The sequence below is a fragment of the Marmota marmota genome, unplaced genomic scaffold (assembly GCF_001458135.2).
Source record: "Marmota marmota marmota unplaced genomic scaffold, marMar, whole genome shotgun sequence".
Lineage (NCBI taxonomy): Eukaryota > Metazoa > Chordata > Mammalia > Rodentia > Sciuridae > Marmota > Marmota marmota.
In genome coordinates, this window is record NW_025999880.1 from 15,746,804 (window position 1) to 15,764,241 (window position 17,438).

A 17,438-nucleotide genomic window follows, 5' to 3' on the forward strand; every position below is an offset into this window, starting at 1 on the left:
TTTTTTTTTTTTTTTTTTTTTTTTTGAGACAGGGTCTCACTAAATTGCTTAAGGTGATCCTCCTGCCTCAGCCTCTTGAGCTGCTGGGATTACAGGCATGTGCCACCATGCCCGACTCCACAACCTGATCTTTTTTTTTTTTTTTAAATGTTTATTTATTTATTTTTTTTTTAGTTTTCGGCAGACACAACATCATTGTTTGTATGCGGTGCTGAGGATCGAACCCGGGCCGCATGCACGCCAGGCGAGCGCGCTACCGCTTGAGCCACATCCCCAGCCCCCACAACCTGATCTTTAGAAGCCCCTCATGTTAGGCTTTGTATGCTTGTCTGTAAAGCAAAGGTTGCACTAGTGGGTTCCTTCCATTCCTAACATTCTGTGACTCTGGTGTTCACCCTTAGCAGAAGTGCCACAACTTTTATCAGTGCCAATGCATAGTGTGAGAATGGGCTTTGGGGAATGTGAGGAAAAATAAATGGTGTCTCAGACACACAGAGAGCCACTTCCTGCTTTCCACCACTCATGCCTGGATGGTGAGTTCTTACCGAAATCTGTATGTTGGCTTTTCCTTTCCGCGAAAGATAGAGAGGGTAGATGTGACCATCACATAGTATACACCGGCTGTACCCATGGCATGGCCAGAAGGACTTCCTAAAGGGCAGGAAAGAGACAAATATACTATCGATGAAAAGATCTCCATCTGAGAGACTGCCAGAGAGCATCATCTACCCAATCATCTGAATATTATTTCCCATCCCTCCTTCCATTCATCTACCCATCTATCCATTCATTCAACCATCCATTCATTTATCTATAACTTGTTCATTTAACAATATCTGTTGAGCTCCTACTATGTGCCTAGCATCGTGCAAGACTCTCCAGAGAAGGTCCCTTTTTGTTGTTATGTACGTTATGTACATCTGGAGATGACCCAAGATCAGCACACCAGATGTGCAACTACACACTGATCTTCCTGCCGCTTCTCTTCTACCTGTTCCTTGTTCACTCTGCTCTGGCCACACCTTGCCTCATTGTTGTCCTTTAATAGGCCAAGTGTGCTCCCACATGAGAACCTTTGCCTTGTTATCTATCCCCTTTGGCTAGACAGCTCTTCCCCTAGAACTTTCCTGGTCAATTCTAATGCATCCTTCAAGTCTTGACTCAGATCTCTCCTTTTAATGAGTCCTACTCTGGTCACTCTATTTAACACTATAATCAGTTCCTATTCGTGATTCTTCTACTCTGAGGGATAAAAGGCCCTGAGATATGCCATCCAGATCCCCTTCTGGACTAAAGGGCTTATTTCCCAGCTGTGAGGTTGCCAATGGCCCTCAGCTCTCAGTTTCTATAGGCATTGCCCTGAGCTGAAAAGAGTCACCTTGATCGACCCCCTCCCTAGGGGCAGCCTGTACCCAATAACTGGCCTCTATCAAATCATAAAGTCATGGCCTCCTTAACCCACTCAGGGTGATAACGAAGAGCCACCCCCAGTTTCAGAGCTCCGTGTGGGATTGGTTGAGACTGAATCCTTGGAATTCTCCATCTGCCAGGTTGACCTGTCCCTTCCCCTCCATAACAGTTGCTCCATAGAGTCCCTAAACTCCTGCTTGTTTGTCTCCACCTGAGTCAGTTTTCTAGGGAATCTCATGGATTAAGGCATCTATTCTCTTTTTTCATGTAAATTATCATCTTCTAATATCTTATATACTTTAATTTTTAATTCTGATTTTTCTATGTTGTACCCCCCATTCAAATTTCAGCTTCATAAGGGCAGGGATCTTTGTGTCTGTTTTGTTCACTGACATAGGTGTCCCTGGCACCTAGAACAGTGTCTGGAACATGGTAGTGCTCAATAAATCACAGCTGAATATGAGTGAATATACTCTAAAGTGAATTCATGGTCTGTGAGAGCAAATAACCCAGGGTCATTTTCCAGTATGGGGCCAAGGAAAGGGTCTTTGAGGGGAGGGATGAGGTTGGATATTCCTACTACAAACAAACAAAAAAAAATGAAACCTATCATTTGATTTAAGAATTCATGTCTGGGGCTGGAGTAGAGTGTAGCTTAGTGACGGAGTGCTCTCCTAAAATGTGCAAAGTCTAGGGTTCAATTCTTAGCACTGAAAAAAAAATTATGTCTGTAACCAATAAAATGCATGCAAGCAGATTGTGAGGTTGAGACTGGATGATCAGCTCATGGGAATATGTTCACTGGTCCAGGCTGTTGGGCAAGACAGGCAGGGACTCGGAGTTCTAACACTTTGCCCTCTTTGGACAAAGGGGCCTGGCACAGTTACTCTCACAAGCCCTTTTCCCATAGGGGTGCCTGTGCTTCTCTTGGACTAGTAACTCAGGTCCTGGAAACACCACACAGATTTCTTTTTTTTTTTTTTGTAGATGGACACAATACCTTTATTTCATTTATTTATGTGATGCTAAAGATTGAACCCAGTGCCCCACGCATTCGAGGTAAGCGCTCTACCATTGAGCTACAATCCCAGCCCCCATCACACAGATTTCTAAAGTGACAATATCATGTTATTCAGGAAGGCCTTCCTGAAGTGAATGAAAATGAAGTTGTACCAAATTTGAAGACTGTGACAAAAGTGTGAAGTAATAGCTCTCCCTATGAACCTTTAAGTTCAGCTTCATCCACAAGAGAGGCTGATAGGTATCTATGATCTATGCTGAACAAGATTTACCCCCTTGCTGTCTCTACAGCGTCTGGGACTCTCACCTGGTCCAGTCTCACAGGTGACAGGGAACTGCTTGATCAGTGGTACAGAGGTGTTGCTGTAGTAGTCGGTGTCCAGGACCCACCAGTACGGGCGCTGTCCAAAGAGAATCCTGTGGAAAAGCAGAGCCAGCATCTGGATGGATGCTTTTAACCAAAGGGGACAAAGGGGCCTGGCACGCTCTTTTTTTGAGACAGGGTATCAGTTACATGGGGCCTTGCTAAGTTATTGAGGCAGTCTCGAAATTGTGATCCTCCTGCCTCAGTCTCCCAAGTAGTTGGGATTATGGGTTTGTGCCCAGTTCAAAGTCCACACTTTCAAGAAGAGAAAGGGGTTTGAGGACATTAGTGAGTTGCCTCCAGAAAGGGGACCTGGGAAGAGGCCTAAAGGGGGAGAGTTTTTATGATGCATCCTTTAGATAACTTGAAATTTGAGTCACTTTAATATATTATCTATTCAAACATAAATAAACCCAGAGGTTGAGGCTGGTGGCATGCTTATAGACTCAGTACATAGGAGGCAGAAACATGGCTGAAGCCCAAGAGTTCAGAGATAGCCTGAGCAATACAGCAAGACTGCTTCTTAATAAAACAAATAAGTAAGTAAGTAAATAGACACAAGATCTGAAAACCCATTAATTGCAATTAATTAATGTGAACATTATTTCTCTTCCTTTTTTTTCAAACACACAGAAGAATTTGTCTTGGAAGAATGCATACAGAACTATGGTTTACAACTTTCACTTGAGTCTATACTACTGAGTTCCTCTTTTTATTCAGGCCTCAGGGAGTATTGCATTTCCTTTGACATCTGAGAACACGCCCCAGCCTCAAGGAAAGCCTCCCATGAGACTCAAGACCTGGCCTCCATTCCCATCAGAATTGGTCTCTGTAAGGTTGCTCTGTATCCTCTCTGGTTTGAAACAGAATATCTCAGACAAAACACTTCCCCTTTAAAAATACCACATATGGTTTTCACTGTGGAAATAAAAGTCAAAGGTCCTCAGGATGCCTCCTTTTTCCAGTGATAGTAGAATAGTGATTTCTTACTGAAATTAGGACTCATTACTAACTCTTACCTCTACCAATAGGGGAAGAATCCATGGTGTTTCGTGAGGTCAGTATTGGGATAAACATTAGTCTTTTAATTTTTAGGGTCATGCTGCGGAATTAGGGAAGTTACAGACAACATTTAGTAGCTTTCCAATATAGCTTTCAAGAATCTCATTAATATGCTTGGGCACTAGAATCCAATAATTTTTTTTTTCTCTAAAGGACTTTAATTGAGGAGGCCAAAGAATATCAGAGCTGGAATAGATCTTAAGATTTATCACTAGATGCTGCGGATGTAGCTCACTGGTAAATTCTGGAAAATGTTAAAATTGGGGCTCCCCCTGACCCCTGAGAGTCAGTTTATCAGCTTTGGATAATACACAGTTTTTAAGAACATTGTCTGCTTTGATCTTCAATCCTGGCTCTGACATTTACTAACCATGTTTGTCTATCCAGTTAACTCAGCACCTCAGTATTTTCTTCTGTGACATAGTAGTAACTATCACACAGAACAGCGCATGGCCCAGCACACAGTAAGTGTTTAGTAAATGTTAACTATGTACATTCATTAAGATTCTAGTGCTAGATGCTGGGGTTGTGGCTCAGTGGTAGAGCACTTGCATAGCATGTGTAAGACACTGGTTTTGATCCTCAGCACCATATAAAATAAATAAATAAAATAAAGGTATTGTGTCCATCTACAACTAAAAAAAAATTAAAAAAATATTCTGGGGCTGGGGTTGTAGCTCAGTGGTAGAGCACTTTCCTAGCATGTGTGAAGCACTGGGTTCATTTCTCAGCACCACATACAAATAAAATAATATAAAGATCCATCAACAACTAAAAAATATTTAAAAAAAGATTCTGGAGCTAATATAAGTTAATAGATTACAAAATAGAAACTCAGAGAATTGATAGAACTTACTAAGGACATATAGCTGGTAGGTGGCAGAACAAGGGTTGGAGCTCAGTTCTCTGGATTACTTTTCACTACTCCATACAAAAAGTTTCTGAATCATTTCTTTCCTTTTTCTATACATCATCTGTCTTCTTTCCAACATCTATCTCATGTTATCTATTCTGATTTGAAGTAACAAAACTGTGCTTCTTTGCTTTTTAAAGTCTGTAACTCAGACTTTTCACTAAATTCAACTGTCCATCAACCCCTTCAATTCCTATGAAATAGATTTTCCAGTATTTCCAACTCCCTGGCAAGATTTTCTCTGTTTTCCTTCTCTGTGTAGATAATCCCAAATCAAGAGGCGAGAAGCGTGTGGCTTCCTGAGTAGCATGGGGACTGCAACTCTGATGGAGATATTTCCAGAGAGAATGGCAGCCTCTTTCCTTGCCCATCTCTCCTCATGTTCCTTACCACTTAAAGACGAGGTTGAGCCAGTCTCCAATCACAGCAACCCAGAGGAGTTTGATGCCCACGCTTTCTCGAAGATGGAACCAGATGGGGAAAAGGACATAGAAGGCATTCCTGAGGTCAGCGATCACAGACACTAAGATGAACCAGTCCTGGGAGTCTTGGTAATTCACCTGGAGGTAGCGAGTTGACTGGATCCCAAAGTCATGGAGAGCATTCATTCCTTCCTCCATCCCCATTCCCCTGGCACCTTAGGAAGCTGTCAGCAGAGCCTGTGCAGTTGGTTCAGGCTTGGTGGTGATTGCTCTGCTATCAGTCTGCGCTTTGCCCCAGTTTTATATGCCCCATATCCAGTCTGCAGCCAACCCAGCCCTGATCTTTGGACTTGAAAACCACTTTTGTCTAAAATCTATTGATCAAAGGTGCATCACCAGTAGGTTGATACAAACATGTTCAGGGTGATTTACGTAAAATAGCAAAACAGGCACACAAAAACAGCTTGATCGGTCATTGGCAAGGCCAATTATTAACCTGGGCATGCTGCTTGACGGTGCAAGGTGCTGCCCTCCTGGTTCCTGAAACCAGGCCAGAGACTCAGGACAGAGTCTAACTCCACCATGGTTCTTGCAAAGGAGTCTGATTTTTTAGAAAAAAAAAGTAAGTACAGTGTGCAACTGTACTTATTTGGGGACAAAGAAAAGTTTCGATGCTCTACTACTCAAGTTTTTAAGTTATTAATATAAAAATATACAGTAGTAAGTTCTGTTGTACTGGGAACTGTGACTTTCTTGGTCCTTCCTTAACTTCCATAGGGTCTGGGTTTGCTTCCAGTTTAGGAGATCAACTCTTTTCCCAGTGTCAGCTCTGTATCTCTTAGGGCCAGAAAATAATCATCAAAAATTAAAAAAATTTTTTTTTAGTTGTAGATGGACACCCATACCTTTATTTATTTATTTATTTATGTGGTGCTGAGGATTGAACCTAGTGCCTCACACGTGCTAGGCAAGTGCTCTACCACTGATCCCCAGCCCCAGCCCTCATTTTTTTCATGTAGTGATTAATTTATTGAATGAACTTAAAGTGAAGACCTTTGGAGTTTAAACATACAAGTTTTTTTATTTGTTCATTTTAGTGATACATGACAGTAGAATGCATTTTGACATACCATGCANGCTTCCTTCATGCAGTTTTTTTTTTTTTTTTTTTTTATCAAGTGCACAAAGAGGTTGAGGCCCCACAGGACCTGAGCCTGCTCGGAAGCTGATTGAAGAGAGAAACTGTGCATTTTCAAAGGTCTCATGTGAGGTGAATAAGGTGGACAAAGCATTTGGGTTGCTGAGGGTTTTCCTAAGAATAACGGACTCTCTCTGGGCTGAGGGTGTAGCTCAGTAGTAGAGCACTTGCCTAGGATTTGTGAGGCCCTAGCACTGCAAAAACAAACAAAAGCTGTCTCCAGAGAGGGGAATGCCATCATCTTCCTCTAAATGTTTGTCATCCTCTTTTTCAAGAAATTCTCCAGTTTAATTTTTATCAACATTTCCTGAGTAAAGCACTATGCCTCCCTTTCAGGAATTCAAAGTTAAATCCCAGTTGTCCTCTGGGACTTTGACAGTCTAGTGGGGCAGGGAAGCCAGACATTACACAACAATGTAAACTGGGGGATCACTATATTGAAAATTAATCTCAGCCAGGCACAGTGGGGCATGCCTATAATCCCAGAGGCTAAGGCAGGAGGATCACAGGTTTGAAGCCAGCCTCAGCAACTTAGTGAGGCTGTAAGACCCTGTCTCAAAATGAAAAATAAAGAAATGGTTGGGGATATGGCTCAGTGGTTCAGTGCCTCTGGGCTCAATCCCTGGTACCAAAAAATAAAAATAAATAAAAAATTTTCATTTGTACAAAAATATGCTCCTTATTATTTGTCCTCAGTGGTGAACCCTCAAAACTTATTAGTGCCCTCTGGGAAAATACCAGCTAAATTTGGGAAGCAACATTAAAGGAAAATTACTTGGGATCCCTGAGCATTTTCTCCACAACTATAAACCCAGAGGCACTGAGGTTTTGGTTTGGGAAGCCAATGGAAGAAAGGTGCCAAAAAGTACAGTCTGGTCTTCTGTTAAATAAGGACAGCAGGTTTCAAAGTCCTGGCTGACACCTTCTCCCCAAGCAAGATTGACTCATTCTCTCAAGTTTATTTGCCAACAGGAAAGCACCAAGGGGAAGGAGCCATAATGTACTGCGTTTACCATCCTCCAGTTGCATTCATTATAAAAGAGAAAGTCTGATTTTATCTACAGCTGCATCTTCTCTTCTGACTGGAGCTCTGGATTCTTTTGGCTAGTTGTTATCACACTAGAATGGGTCTTATCAACATATTGTAGTCAACAGTATGAAACCCAGCTTCAACCCATTGATGAACCCAGCATAAATCCTTCTAAAGATTGGGAGCCATCTCATCACAAATTCATGAAAAGTTAATTTCTGTTTTACTATAAATTACTGAGATTTCTAAACTTGCTTGGAATGCCTGCCCGTGCCTTGAACTCACCATGCATGGCTTTCCCTGACCAGATGACAACCCTCTCTGAAACCTTAGTGGCACCTCATAAATTCTGGTTTTCCCTGACCAGATAATAATCCTCTCTAAAACCTCAGCAGCATCCCTTAAATTCTGGTGTTGGGATCTAAATTTACTCCCTAACTTGAAATATTGAATCATTTAGATCATTAACCTACTATCTGCCTTTGTATTACTCTTGTCAAAATCCTGTTATCTGTAAGTTCTCAAGACACCCCCATTTTCAAGTTTTTGTGCTGTAAAACTATGTTCCTAGAGAGATGGAGTACTGTTCTCTAACCCAAAGATTTCGGGAGAGAGAGTCCTGGCTGGAATTACAAGCTTTCTTTAATTTGATTTAAAATTGGAGTCGGTGGTCTTTTCTTTGCAGCATGATTTAACATCTGGAGGCCCCAGCAAGATCAGACCACCAAAAATTCTGAAGCCGGACCTTCACTCTGGGACTCCAGGCTGGAGTGCCGCTTAAGACGTTCCAAGGCCCCGCATGTGCCTTGGAATGAACTGCTGGAATGAACTGCCGCACTAAAACAATTAGCAAGCATTTGGTGGAGGAGGCCTCCATAGGTAAGTGGCACCCTTATAACATTTGGTATTGGGTTAAGAGAGATCTCTCCTGGGGACACAGAAGTTCCTGGTGAGGCACATACACTCCTGTCCAGGACAGTAGCGAAGTGTCACTCTGTCCTCTATACTGGTTTGGTAAGGAATTCCTCTGGAAGGACAGAAAGGTGTTGATGAGACACATATGCGCTCCTGTCCAGAGCATTAGCAAGATGTTGCACTGCTCCCTCGGTTTTGGCGCCTGGTTCTTGTTTTCTTGTGTTTTGGTCTGTGTTATATATGCTTTTTCTGCCTTTTCGTTGTGTGTCTTCTCCGGTAGAAAATTAAGACAATTGAACATCAAAAATGGGTGATAAGGCAAGTAAGCCTGACATCCCTTTGAGCTGTGTTTTAAGGAATTTTGATAAATGTTACTCCCCTTTGTTAAGCAGGATTAGGGAAGCAATGCTTTCTTTTCTTCCCCTAGTTGGCTGCCTTGAGCATACCACATGAAAAGTTAATTTCTGTTTTACTATAAATTACTGAGATTTCTAAACTTGCTTGGAATGCCTGTCCATGCCTTGAACTCACCATGCATGGCTTTCCCTGACCAGATGACAACCCTCTCTGAAACCTTAGTGGTGCCTCATAAATTCTGGTTTTCCCTGACCAGATAATAATCCTCTAAAACCTCAGCAGCATCCCATAAATTCAGGGAAATGCCTACTGGGGATCTAGAAAATGAATATTTCCCAAATTAACAAGTGAATCCTAACCTGCCATTAGGGCATCCTGGGAACCCCTACCGAAATTAACTCTAGAAAAATTCCTTTAAAACCCTTTTGTCTCTCCAGAACAAGAGAGTCACCGCCTTTGGGATGGGAGTCCCTGTTTTTCTTCTTTGTTAGCAAAGCAATAAAACTTATTTTTCCTTTTTTCTCAAAACCCTGTCCTCATTATTAAATTGGCATTAATTGGCTTTGAGGACAGGAACTGAACTTTCAGTTACAAATTTTGATACTCCAGGTGGGACTCCAGAGGAGACCCAGCTCCACTGTCTTGGGGAAGCCTAGCACTCCAAGTAACTGCATGCCGAGGATGTAAGATGAACTTTTTGAGAGCTGACTACTGGAAAGTTAGGAGATAATGGGAGTGTGCCTGGGGTCAGACTGAACCAGAGGAGCTATTCCTGTAAGTAAATGGAGTGACCGAGGGACTCCCAACAGCTGCCGAAGCCCCTTTTGCTTTGGGGAACTCCTGCCTTCCTTCCCTGCACTGTAAGGATTGCTTCATCTCTGTCTATTAAAAAAAAAAAAAAAAAGGAAACTGAATGCAGTGAAGTCACTACACCAAGACCCTTGATTTTACAATTCTGGTTCCCCCTTTGTGGGAATATCTATGATATTTATGTATCTGGTGACATCTATGGTGCCACTGGTGTAGGACTCATGGTTAAATTGGGAGTTGGAAACTTGGGGAGATTTTTCCCTTATCTGGTCTATTTTAAAGGTTCCTCTCTGTCGGCCATAGTTTGGAGCTCCTCTCTCTCTGTCATTGTGTCTTTGTTTGTATCTGTTTCTGGCCCTTTAAGACATGGGCAATAATGTGTTGATATTATAGATTGTTTCTTGGGAATGATCTTGGCTGAATGGGCTACCTATAGATGTACATGTGTCTAAAAAGATGATGTTTTACTGTAACAATCTGGTATCTGAATGGGTTTTTGAAGCATTGTACAATCTTACAGTTAAAAGTTGGTTTGTCAGAGATAAAATAATTAATAAGGAGTCTTAATAGTCAAAAACTGAGTTGGAGGGGCTGGAGATGTGGCTCAAGTGGTAGCGCGCTCGCCTAGCATGCATGAGGCACTGGGTTCGATTCTCAGCACCACATAAAAATAAAATAAAGATATTGTGTCCACCTTAAACTAAAAAAAAATATTAAAAAAAAAACTGAGTTGGATGCAAATACTTTAGCTCATCTTTATCCTCTCACCGCCGTGCCACTTTCTTTCTTTCTGAAGGATGATATGAGCCCCCGATGGCTATAAATGCAGCTAATGCAACTGCAACTCCTCAAAACTCGGGCGAAAGGTTTCCCGGCCTAGGCAGCTCTCAATCACCGTTCAATACAGAACAGGCATGTTGGGCTCTGCCTGCTGAAGCCCTTTCCTACTTTTCTGTCCAGGCCCAGAGAGCAATTGACACAAGTACACAGTGTCCCAAGTTCTGATCTGCCTTAGATGTGTGGAAGTAACCTTAGCCAAACTCTAGCCTCAGATGCTCCAGGTATGCTTCTCCTGATTCTCTGTAGGGGCCAGAAGCCAATTTCCCCTTGAATACAAGTACCAGCTTTTCTGTTCTCACCTCTTACCTTAGACCTCTTAAAAATATCTGAACAGCCTATAACCAAAAGGTTTACTCCCCCTGAGTTATGAACAGGCTTTGGAGCAAGATTTATCCTGTTTGTCACTGAGAGAGGAAGACAAAACCTAGGAATGGCCACACAAGAAAGTGGACTTGCTCAACAACAAATGGCTTATCTTAGTAAGGAACTTAACATCATAGCTTTGTTCCCAAAGGTAGTAGAAAGTAAGGTAGCATAATTCTAGACATCCAAACCTGTCCAATTACTGACTGGGGAAAAAAATGGTTAAAACGCCTTAGGCATGAGGTTTCTGCTCAGAACAGCAGTTTTCCCTAGCTCTTTCTGGACCTAAGCCAGGACTTACACTGAAATGCAAATGGAAGCTCAGTAGGAGACTGGTCTTAGACCCTAAAAAAAGAAAGTAAACGTGCCCTTTACCTGAACTTATATTAGACTAAACCAAAAAATAAATTGTATGCTACTTTACTAATTACCTCCTGGTCATTTTTTTTCTAGGACTCTTGCTTTTTCTTAGATTCTGTATTTTTTGAGCTCATAATTTTAATCCTACAGACCTAGGTTAATGTTTTTCCAATCAGTCCTAATTTTTGTTCAACTATGAAGGTTTTAAACATTGCAATGGAGATTTCACCTGCAAAAAGCTACAAGACCTTTACCATTGTGTTATGTGTGCACACTTGTGTTATGTGTTGTATGTCTATATGTACATGTGTCCATATATCATGTACATGATATGAAAATTGGCAGGTATATAAGGAGTGCTCATAAAATTTAAAAAATAGATCCAAATACCTTTAATTCACATGATTTAAAATGGTTCAATTTAATTTGGGTAAACAGATGAAAATAAATATGTCTTTAAAATCAAATTTAACTCACAAGTCTCCCTAGGTGGTCAAAAAAATAATAAAATGTTGATGTTTATAAAATGTCTAATATCCCTTGATTCTAGAAATTTTCTTCAACAAGGAAGAAATGGCTAATACCATTAAATATACTTGTCTGATATTTTGGTAAAATAAGTAAAGTAGATTTGACATGGGATTACTCATATTTATCAGTAATTTTGTTTGTTAGATATCTGATTAATTTACAAGGTTAAAATACTGTTAAATATACCACCAAGTGCTCTTAACTCCTTAAATTTGATTGGGTAACATTATTGATGTTTTCATAAATTGGTAAATGAAAAAAAAAAGGGGGTTTAAACTTGCTTTGTCATCACTAAAAAAGGTTTTAGTAAAAAATTAAAGTCCCAACAGTCATAATTCTATATACTTAAACATTGTTGTTTTCATGAAATGGTAAACAGAGCTAATTCTATAAACAAAGGATATTGAAGATTTCTATATGAAAAGGCCCAAAAGTTTTAACTGTTTCAATTAAGAGTAATGTAAACAACATAAAGTATTTCTTTTTATTAAAATGAAATAATTTACCTAAATTCAAAAATTTACAAGGATTGTTTCATATTGTGAACAAAAAGGGGGATAATAGATAGAAAAGAGAAATTAAAAGTTCTATATGTGTTGGAGATATATATATATATATATATATATATATATATATATATATATATATATATGTAAAATGATCAGTCAAGGCTTTTTGAAGTTTTTCCTTAAGGTCAAATGTTAATATATTGATATAAACCAAAGTTTAATCTATATGTTAAAAAGACAAGGATTTCTTAAAACATTGATTTACCCATAACATTGTGTTTTAGTCTTTTTTTTTTTTTTTGAGCAAGTAATCTTAAAGGGATTAAGGATTACACAATTATGGTTAAACAACACTGTCATTTTGAAATATTATAACATGTTATTTCCTTAAGACCTAAACTTAATTAATATAAAAAATCAATGTAATTATGGTGTTATTACTATTATTTGTATATTAAATATGTTCATATCTTCCAGGTATATAAGTCTTTAAGGTAGAAGCTTTAAAAGAACATTATATCAAGCTGGTGTTTTCCAAACTAAAGTTGTATGGTAATTTTGGGCTTATAAGGATGATAAACTTTATTGGAGATTTATTTATACCATTTAATATTCTGTAACGGGACCTGTTATCAATAAGATCTAAAGTTTTATGTTACTTTTTACATTGGGGTACAATTTTTAAGTTAATGAGAGCCTAGTCTATGTAAAGGTTAATAATGAAGAACACAAACATTTTGCAACTTTTCCACAAAAGGTTAAAAGCTCTCAGCCTTTCTGTAATTCATATTTTAAATGTAATATCATATTGTGTTAGCTAATATTCATATGACCTCGAGCAACAATATATGTAAACTTTATAAAATGATATATAAGAAACAAAAATCAGCTTCAGAACTAGAACACTTAAGATTTATAAAGAGCCCTGCCTTACCTGAGATAAGGCTCTGCCTCCCATCTTAATACATGTCAGAATGACTCCACAGCAGGCCAGACTTCAGTTTATTTAAAGTTGTATTCAAAAGATTGATTTTTGTTGTTAAGATTACTAAGATCTCAAATAGGGGTTATAATATAACTCAGTCAAAGCTCAAGGTAGTTATTGCACAAATTAAATATGTTTTTACTCTTGTAAATTTTATTTTGTATTTTCTTTAAAAATGTCTGAATGTTGCCTGTTAATGTTTTACAGAGGTATTGCTTCAAGAGCACACAACCTGTGTTAATTTAAGATAATAAGCCATCACTTAAAGGACGCACAGGATAGCACAGACCCCAATTAATGTAAGGTTATAGACATTAAAGTTAAAGCCCAGTATTCTTAATTTAAGACTGATGAAACTGACTTGCTAGATGTTTAAGATCAAGATTTAAAGATTAAAGTTAAATTAAAAGGGACCAAGAACCAATATTTGGCTTTTGCCTTCTGAATCAGTCTAAACCCAGGGAACAGGGAACTTCTCTAAAGAGCTTTGCAACTCTAGGCCACATAACCTCCCAATCAGGGAGATTCATTAGACCACTGGAGAACAGAAAGCCAATGGAGGCACTTACCATGAAGAGGAGGGTTATTGGAGAAAGGAGACATCCCTGGTGCTTCCAAGGGAAGCCATATGGTCAGCAAGATCTGGACCCATCCTAGCGCAAATGGCACTAGCAGAACTAAGAAATTGCTCTCAAGTTCCCCCAAGAGTGTCTCCTATGGAAACTCAGCTGACTCTTAATAATAGATAAAAACAAAAGTCAGTTTGACTTGTTTCATCTTAAACACATAGCAAAGACAGTTAAAACCAAAACATAGTCACACTAGGACATTTAAAGATAAATAATAATAGTTAAATATAACTTAAGATATACACTTATGTTAGCCCCTAAAATAAGTAAGACTGGAGGCTATAAAGAGAGATTCTTAGGCAGGAATGCCTGATAACTATCAAAAGAAACTATCAAGAGGAACTGCCAGAGTCAGAATTTAGTTAATTTAAGGCCTACAGGTAGGCTTGGTGTTTGCTAGTATGATTATCCAGCCCTAAGTAACAGAAATAAAGGGTTCTCTACTAGACACGGAGGTCATACCAGCACAAATTTTACAAGATCAGATGACATTGAGTAGCTTAACTACATCTCATGGAGATGGACATCTCCAACATTAAAAGTTAAATGTTGTGTTTACGTTCCTGATAACTCTAGAGATGTTAAAGATTTACATTCCTATATAAAGGTCTTGTCCACTCTGGCCTTATTATGGGGACACCTTCTCAGTCTTCACACCTCCTGGTGAGAAAATTTTAACTTCTGTCATCTTCATGATATTCATTGACATGTTCCAAAGGCAGCAATATTTGTTCAGTACTCATGTTTTTTGTTTCTCTTTCATAGAAGCACCCATCTGCACAGAACTTTACAACCTGTTCTTCCCCAACCAGACTTCAATCTGACCTGAACTCCAATGCTGTTTTCCCACCAACCCACATTGCCCACTCTCAGCTATGAAGAAGCCAAAATGATTGTTGCCTCTTTTTCTTACAACAATGAAGTTAGAAATAGATAGACAGTCAATATAGATAGGTAAATCGAGTCAGGTCGGATCAGGGAGGCCAGTTTTGGATGAGTCCAGGAAGTTGGGGACTGTCACCTGAGGAATTAAAATTCCTCCAGAGCTCTTCCTCTACCCTATCAAAGATTTGAAAGGGACACATAAGACAAGGGGGGAATGATAAACCCAGCCTAATTCCATCTAAAGATTGGGAGCCATCTCATCACAAAGTCATGAAAAGTTAATTTCTGTTTTACTATAAATTACTGCAATTTCTAATGCCTGCCCATGCCTTGAACTCATTCATGCTTGGCTTTCCCTGACCAGATAATAACCCTCTCTGAAACCTTACTGGCGCCTCATAAATTCTGGTTTTCCCTGACCAGATAACAACCCTCTCTGAAACCTCAGTGGTGCCTTGTAAATTCTAGTGTTGGGATCCAAATTTACTCTCTAGCCTTCAGAGCGGAGATAGCGTCTGTCTGGCTGCCAATGGGCGTCTTTTTCTGAGGTGGGGTGCTGACCTGGGCCCCCTGTGATGTCTGTGGCCTTGGTACCTGACTGGATGAGGGGCAAGGCAGAAGCCAATCAAGAGACCATCCAAAATCAAAGGAAGCTCCTGGAGAATGACCAGCTGATCCGCTGTATTGTGGAGTATCAGAACAAGGGTCGAGCGAACAAGTGTGTCCAGTACCAGATTGTGTTACATAGAAATCTCATTTATTTAGCTACCATCGCAGATGCCAACTCATCCAGTACTTCAAAAGCAATGAAATGATCTTTCAGTTATAAGGAGTAATTGAATGTAATCCATCACCTGTAAAATGGAGACAGGATCTTTACCAACTCAATTGCTTAAAACATGAAACCTCTGGTTAAAAATGTGAAAATGCGAAGAAAGTTAATAGTTTACTATATTCTCAATGTAAATATTTATTTTAATAATTAATCAGATCCCTCAATAAGTAGACCACAGGTGTCCTCTTTCCTGAAATGGGAGTGTGTTTGGATAACACAGACATCGTGGGCATCTTCCAGACTACTCAGTAGTTTCAGCCTGAAGAGGAAACTGGGTAGGTGTTGGAGGATCAGCAGGAATTGCTGAGTCTTCTGACTGAGCCTTTGCCAAATGGATTAAGTATCTGTATGCTCCCATCCAGTTTGTAAGTATGTTCCCCCTGACTGCTCTTCTCTTCTTGGATTACTTTGAAATAAAGCTTGATTTTCCACAAAAGAACAATATGAAGGTATAGATGTTTTTCATGTAACAAGTGTTATATTTGGTTCTCTCAAAAATTGTAAGGACTTAATAACCATAAGGTATGTAACAATACTACTGTTATATATTGCCAACAAAATTAAGAGCGATTCTTTAATATTATCTAGTATTATATGATAATAAATGATGTATAATTTTCTTTATCTCAAAAATAAATAAATAAATAAATAAACAAATAGATTTACTCCCTAACTTGAAATGTTGAACCATTTAGATCATTAATCTACTATCTGCCTTTGTATTATGCTTGTCGAAATTCTATTGTCTGTAAGTTCTCAAGGCACCCCCCTACACACCCTTTGCAACTTTTTGTGCTATAAAACTACGCTCCTAGAGAGCTGGGGTACTGTTCTCTAACCCAAGGATTTCGGGAGACACAGTCCTGGCCAGAATTACAAGCTTGCTTTAATTTGATTTAAAATTGGGGTCAGTGGTCTTTTCTTTGCAGTATGGCTTAACATCATAACTTGCTCTCAGCAGCAGGGTAGATTCTCTGAAGGGTTACAACCCAAACAGTAAGATGCACCGTCTCATTAAAATTATTAATTTTTTTTTATCTTTTAGGCGCTTTTTTGCTCTCCTATTAGGTGATCAATGGGGGAGGTGTGTAGTGGTGGATGGTAGAAACTGGCTGGTTCAATGGCTATCACCTTCAGAGTGCATGACCCAGCTCATGTGCTAGAAAAACATGTTGGGAAAAACAGGTGGAGATGGATTAATCATTGTTAGCCATCGAAAATGGCTAACTTATCTCTGGTGCGGTGAGAAAGTTCAGCTTTAGGACCTTGAACTGTGCATCTATTGACCAGGTGGTGGGAGCTGGGTCTCAGAAAAGGCTGGACATTTTGTCCACAGAAAAATACCTGAAGGTATTTGCTTCATTACAAATAGCTAAGAGCTTCCCACTCACTCCCTGCCTTCTGCCAACCCAGGACCAGCCTTCTACCAAAATCAAAGGAAGCTCCAAAACCTTTATGGGAATCCCAGCCTGACCTTCCTCTTCCTCTCCTTCCTTTTCCTCAAGCCCCCACACCCAAAGAAGCTGTTGTTCCCACCAGGAAGTATCTTGTTTCCACACAGGGTCAACCAGTTCTCACATGAACAGATGGTAGACTCTTTTACCATTATCAATCTATCCTTTGACAGTGCCAAAACCATTCTTGCAGTTAGGAAGTGTTCTTTCTGTCAAATGTAGCTCCTTCCTGTTAGGAGTTAATCTTGGTTGATGGGGGGAGGCAGAGGCAAGGGAAGGAAGCTTTCAAAATGTGGTTGGAATTGCTTTCATAATTTCTTTCAGAGCCTTTTTTATTTTTTTTATTTTGAGATAGGGCCTACCTAAGTTACCCCGGCTGACCTGAACTTGAGATCCTTTCACTTCAACCTCTCTATTCACTGGGATTACATGGATGCGCTACAGCACATGGCTAGAAAGCACTGTTTTTTAAATTAAAATATTGTCATCTGGGTGCAATAGTATTTGCCTATAGCCCCAGCTGCTTGGGAGGCTGAAATAGGAGGA

General features: G+C 39.7%; 2 protein-coding genes and 1 long non-coding RNA gene across 3 annotated transcripts in view; 2 read left to right on the top strand and 1 right to left on the bottom strand.

The window, feature by feature from the left end:
• The window catches only part of G6pc1 (glucose-6-phosphatase catalytic subunit 1), a 9,835-nt gene extending 4,348 nt beyond the window's left edge, over positions 1–5,487 (bottom strand). The window contains exons 1-3 of the mRNA XM_015495645.2: positions 5,160–5,487; positions 2,738–2,847; positions 546–651 (exon numbers count right to left, since the gene is read on the bottom strand). Of these exons, the coding sequence (XP_015351131.1) occupies positions 546–651; positions 2,738–2,847; positions 5,160–5,395 (452 nt within the window). The 5' untranslated portion in view covers positions 5,396–5,487. The remainder of the gene's footprint in view (positions 1–545; positions 652–2,737; positions 2,848–5,159) is intronic.
• A 1,457-nt stretch (positions 5,488–6,944) lies between these two features.
• On the top strand, positions 6,945–11,434 carry LOC125612601. The gene is made up of 2 exons (XR_007343075.1): positions 6,945–8,298; positions 9,301–11,434. It is a non-coding gene; the product is annotated as an uncharacterized LOC125612601 (long non-coding RNA).
• A 3,517-nt stretch (positions 11,435–14,951) lies between these two features.
• Positions 14,952–15,877, top strand: LOC107150763 (SS18-like protein 2). Its single transcript, XM_048790821.1, has one exon. The coding sequence runs from the start codon at positions 15,179–15,181 to the stop codon at positions 15,416–15,418; it is 240 nt and encodes a 79-aa protein (XP_048646778.1). The 5' UTR covers positions 14,952–15,178; the 3' UTR covers positions 15,419–15,877.
• Positions 15,878–17,438: the final 1,561 nt, after the last annotated feature.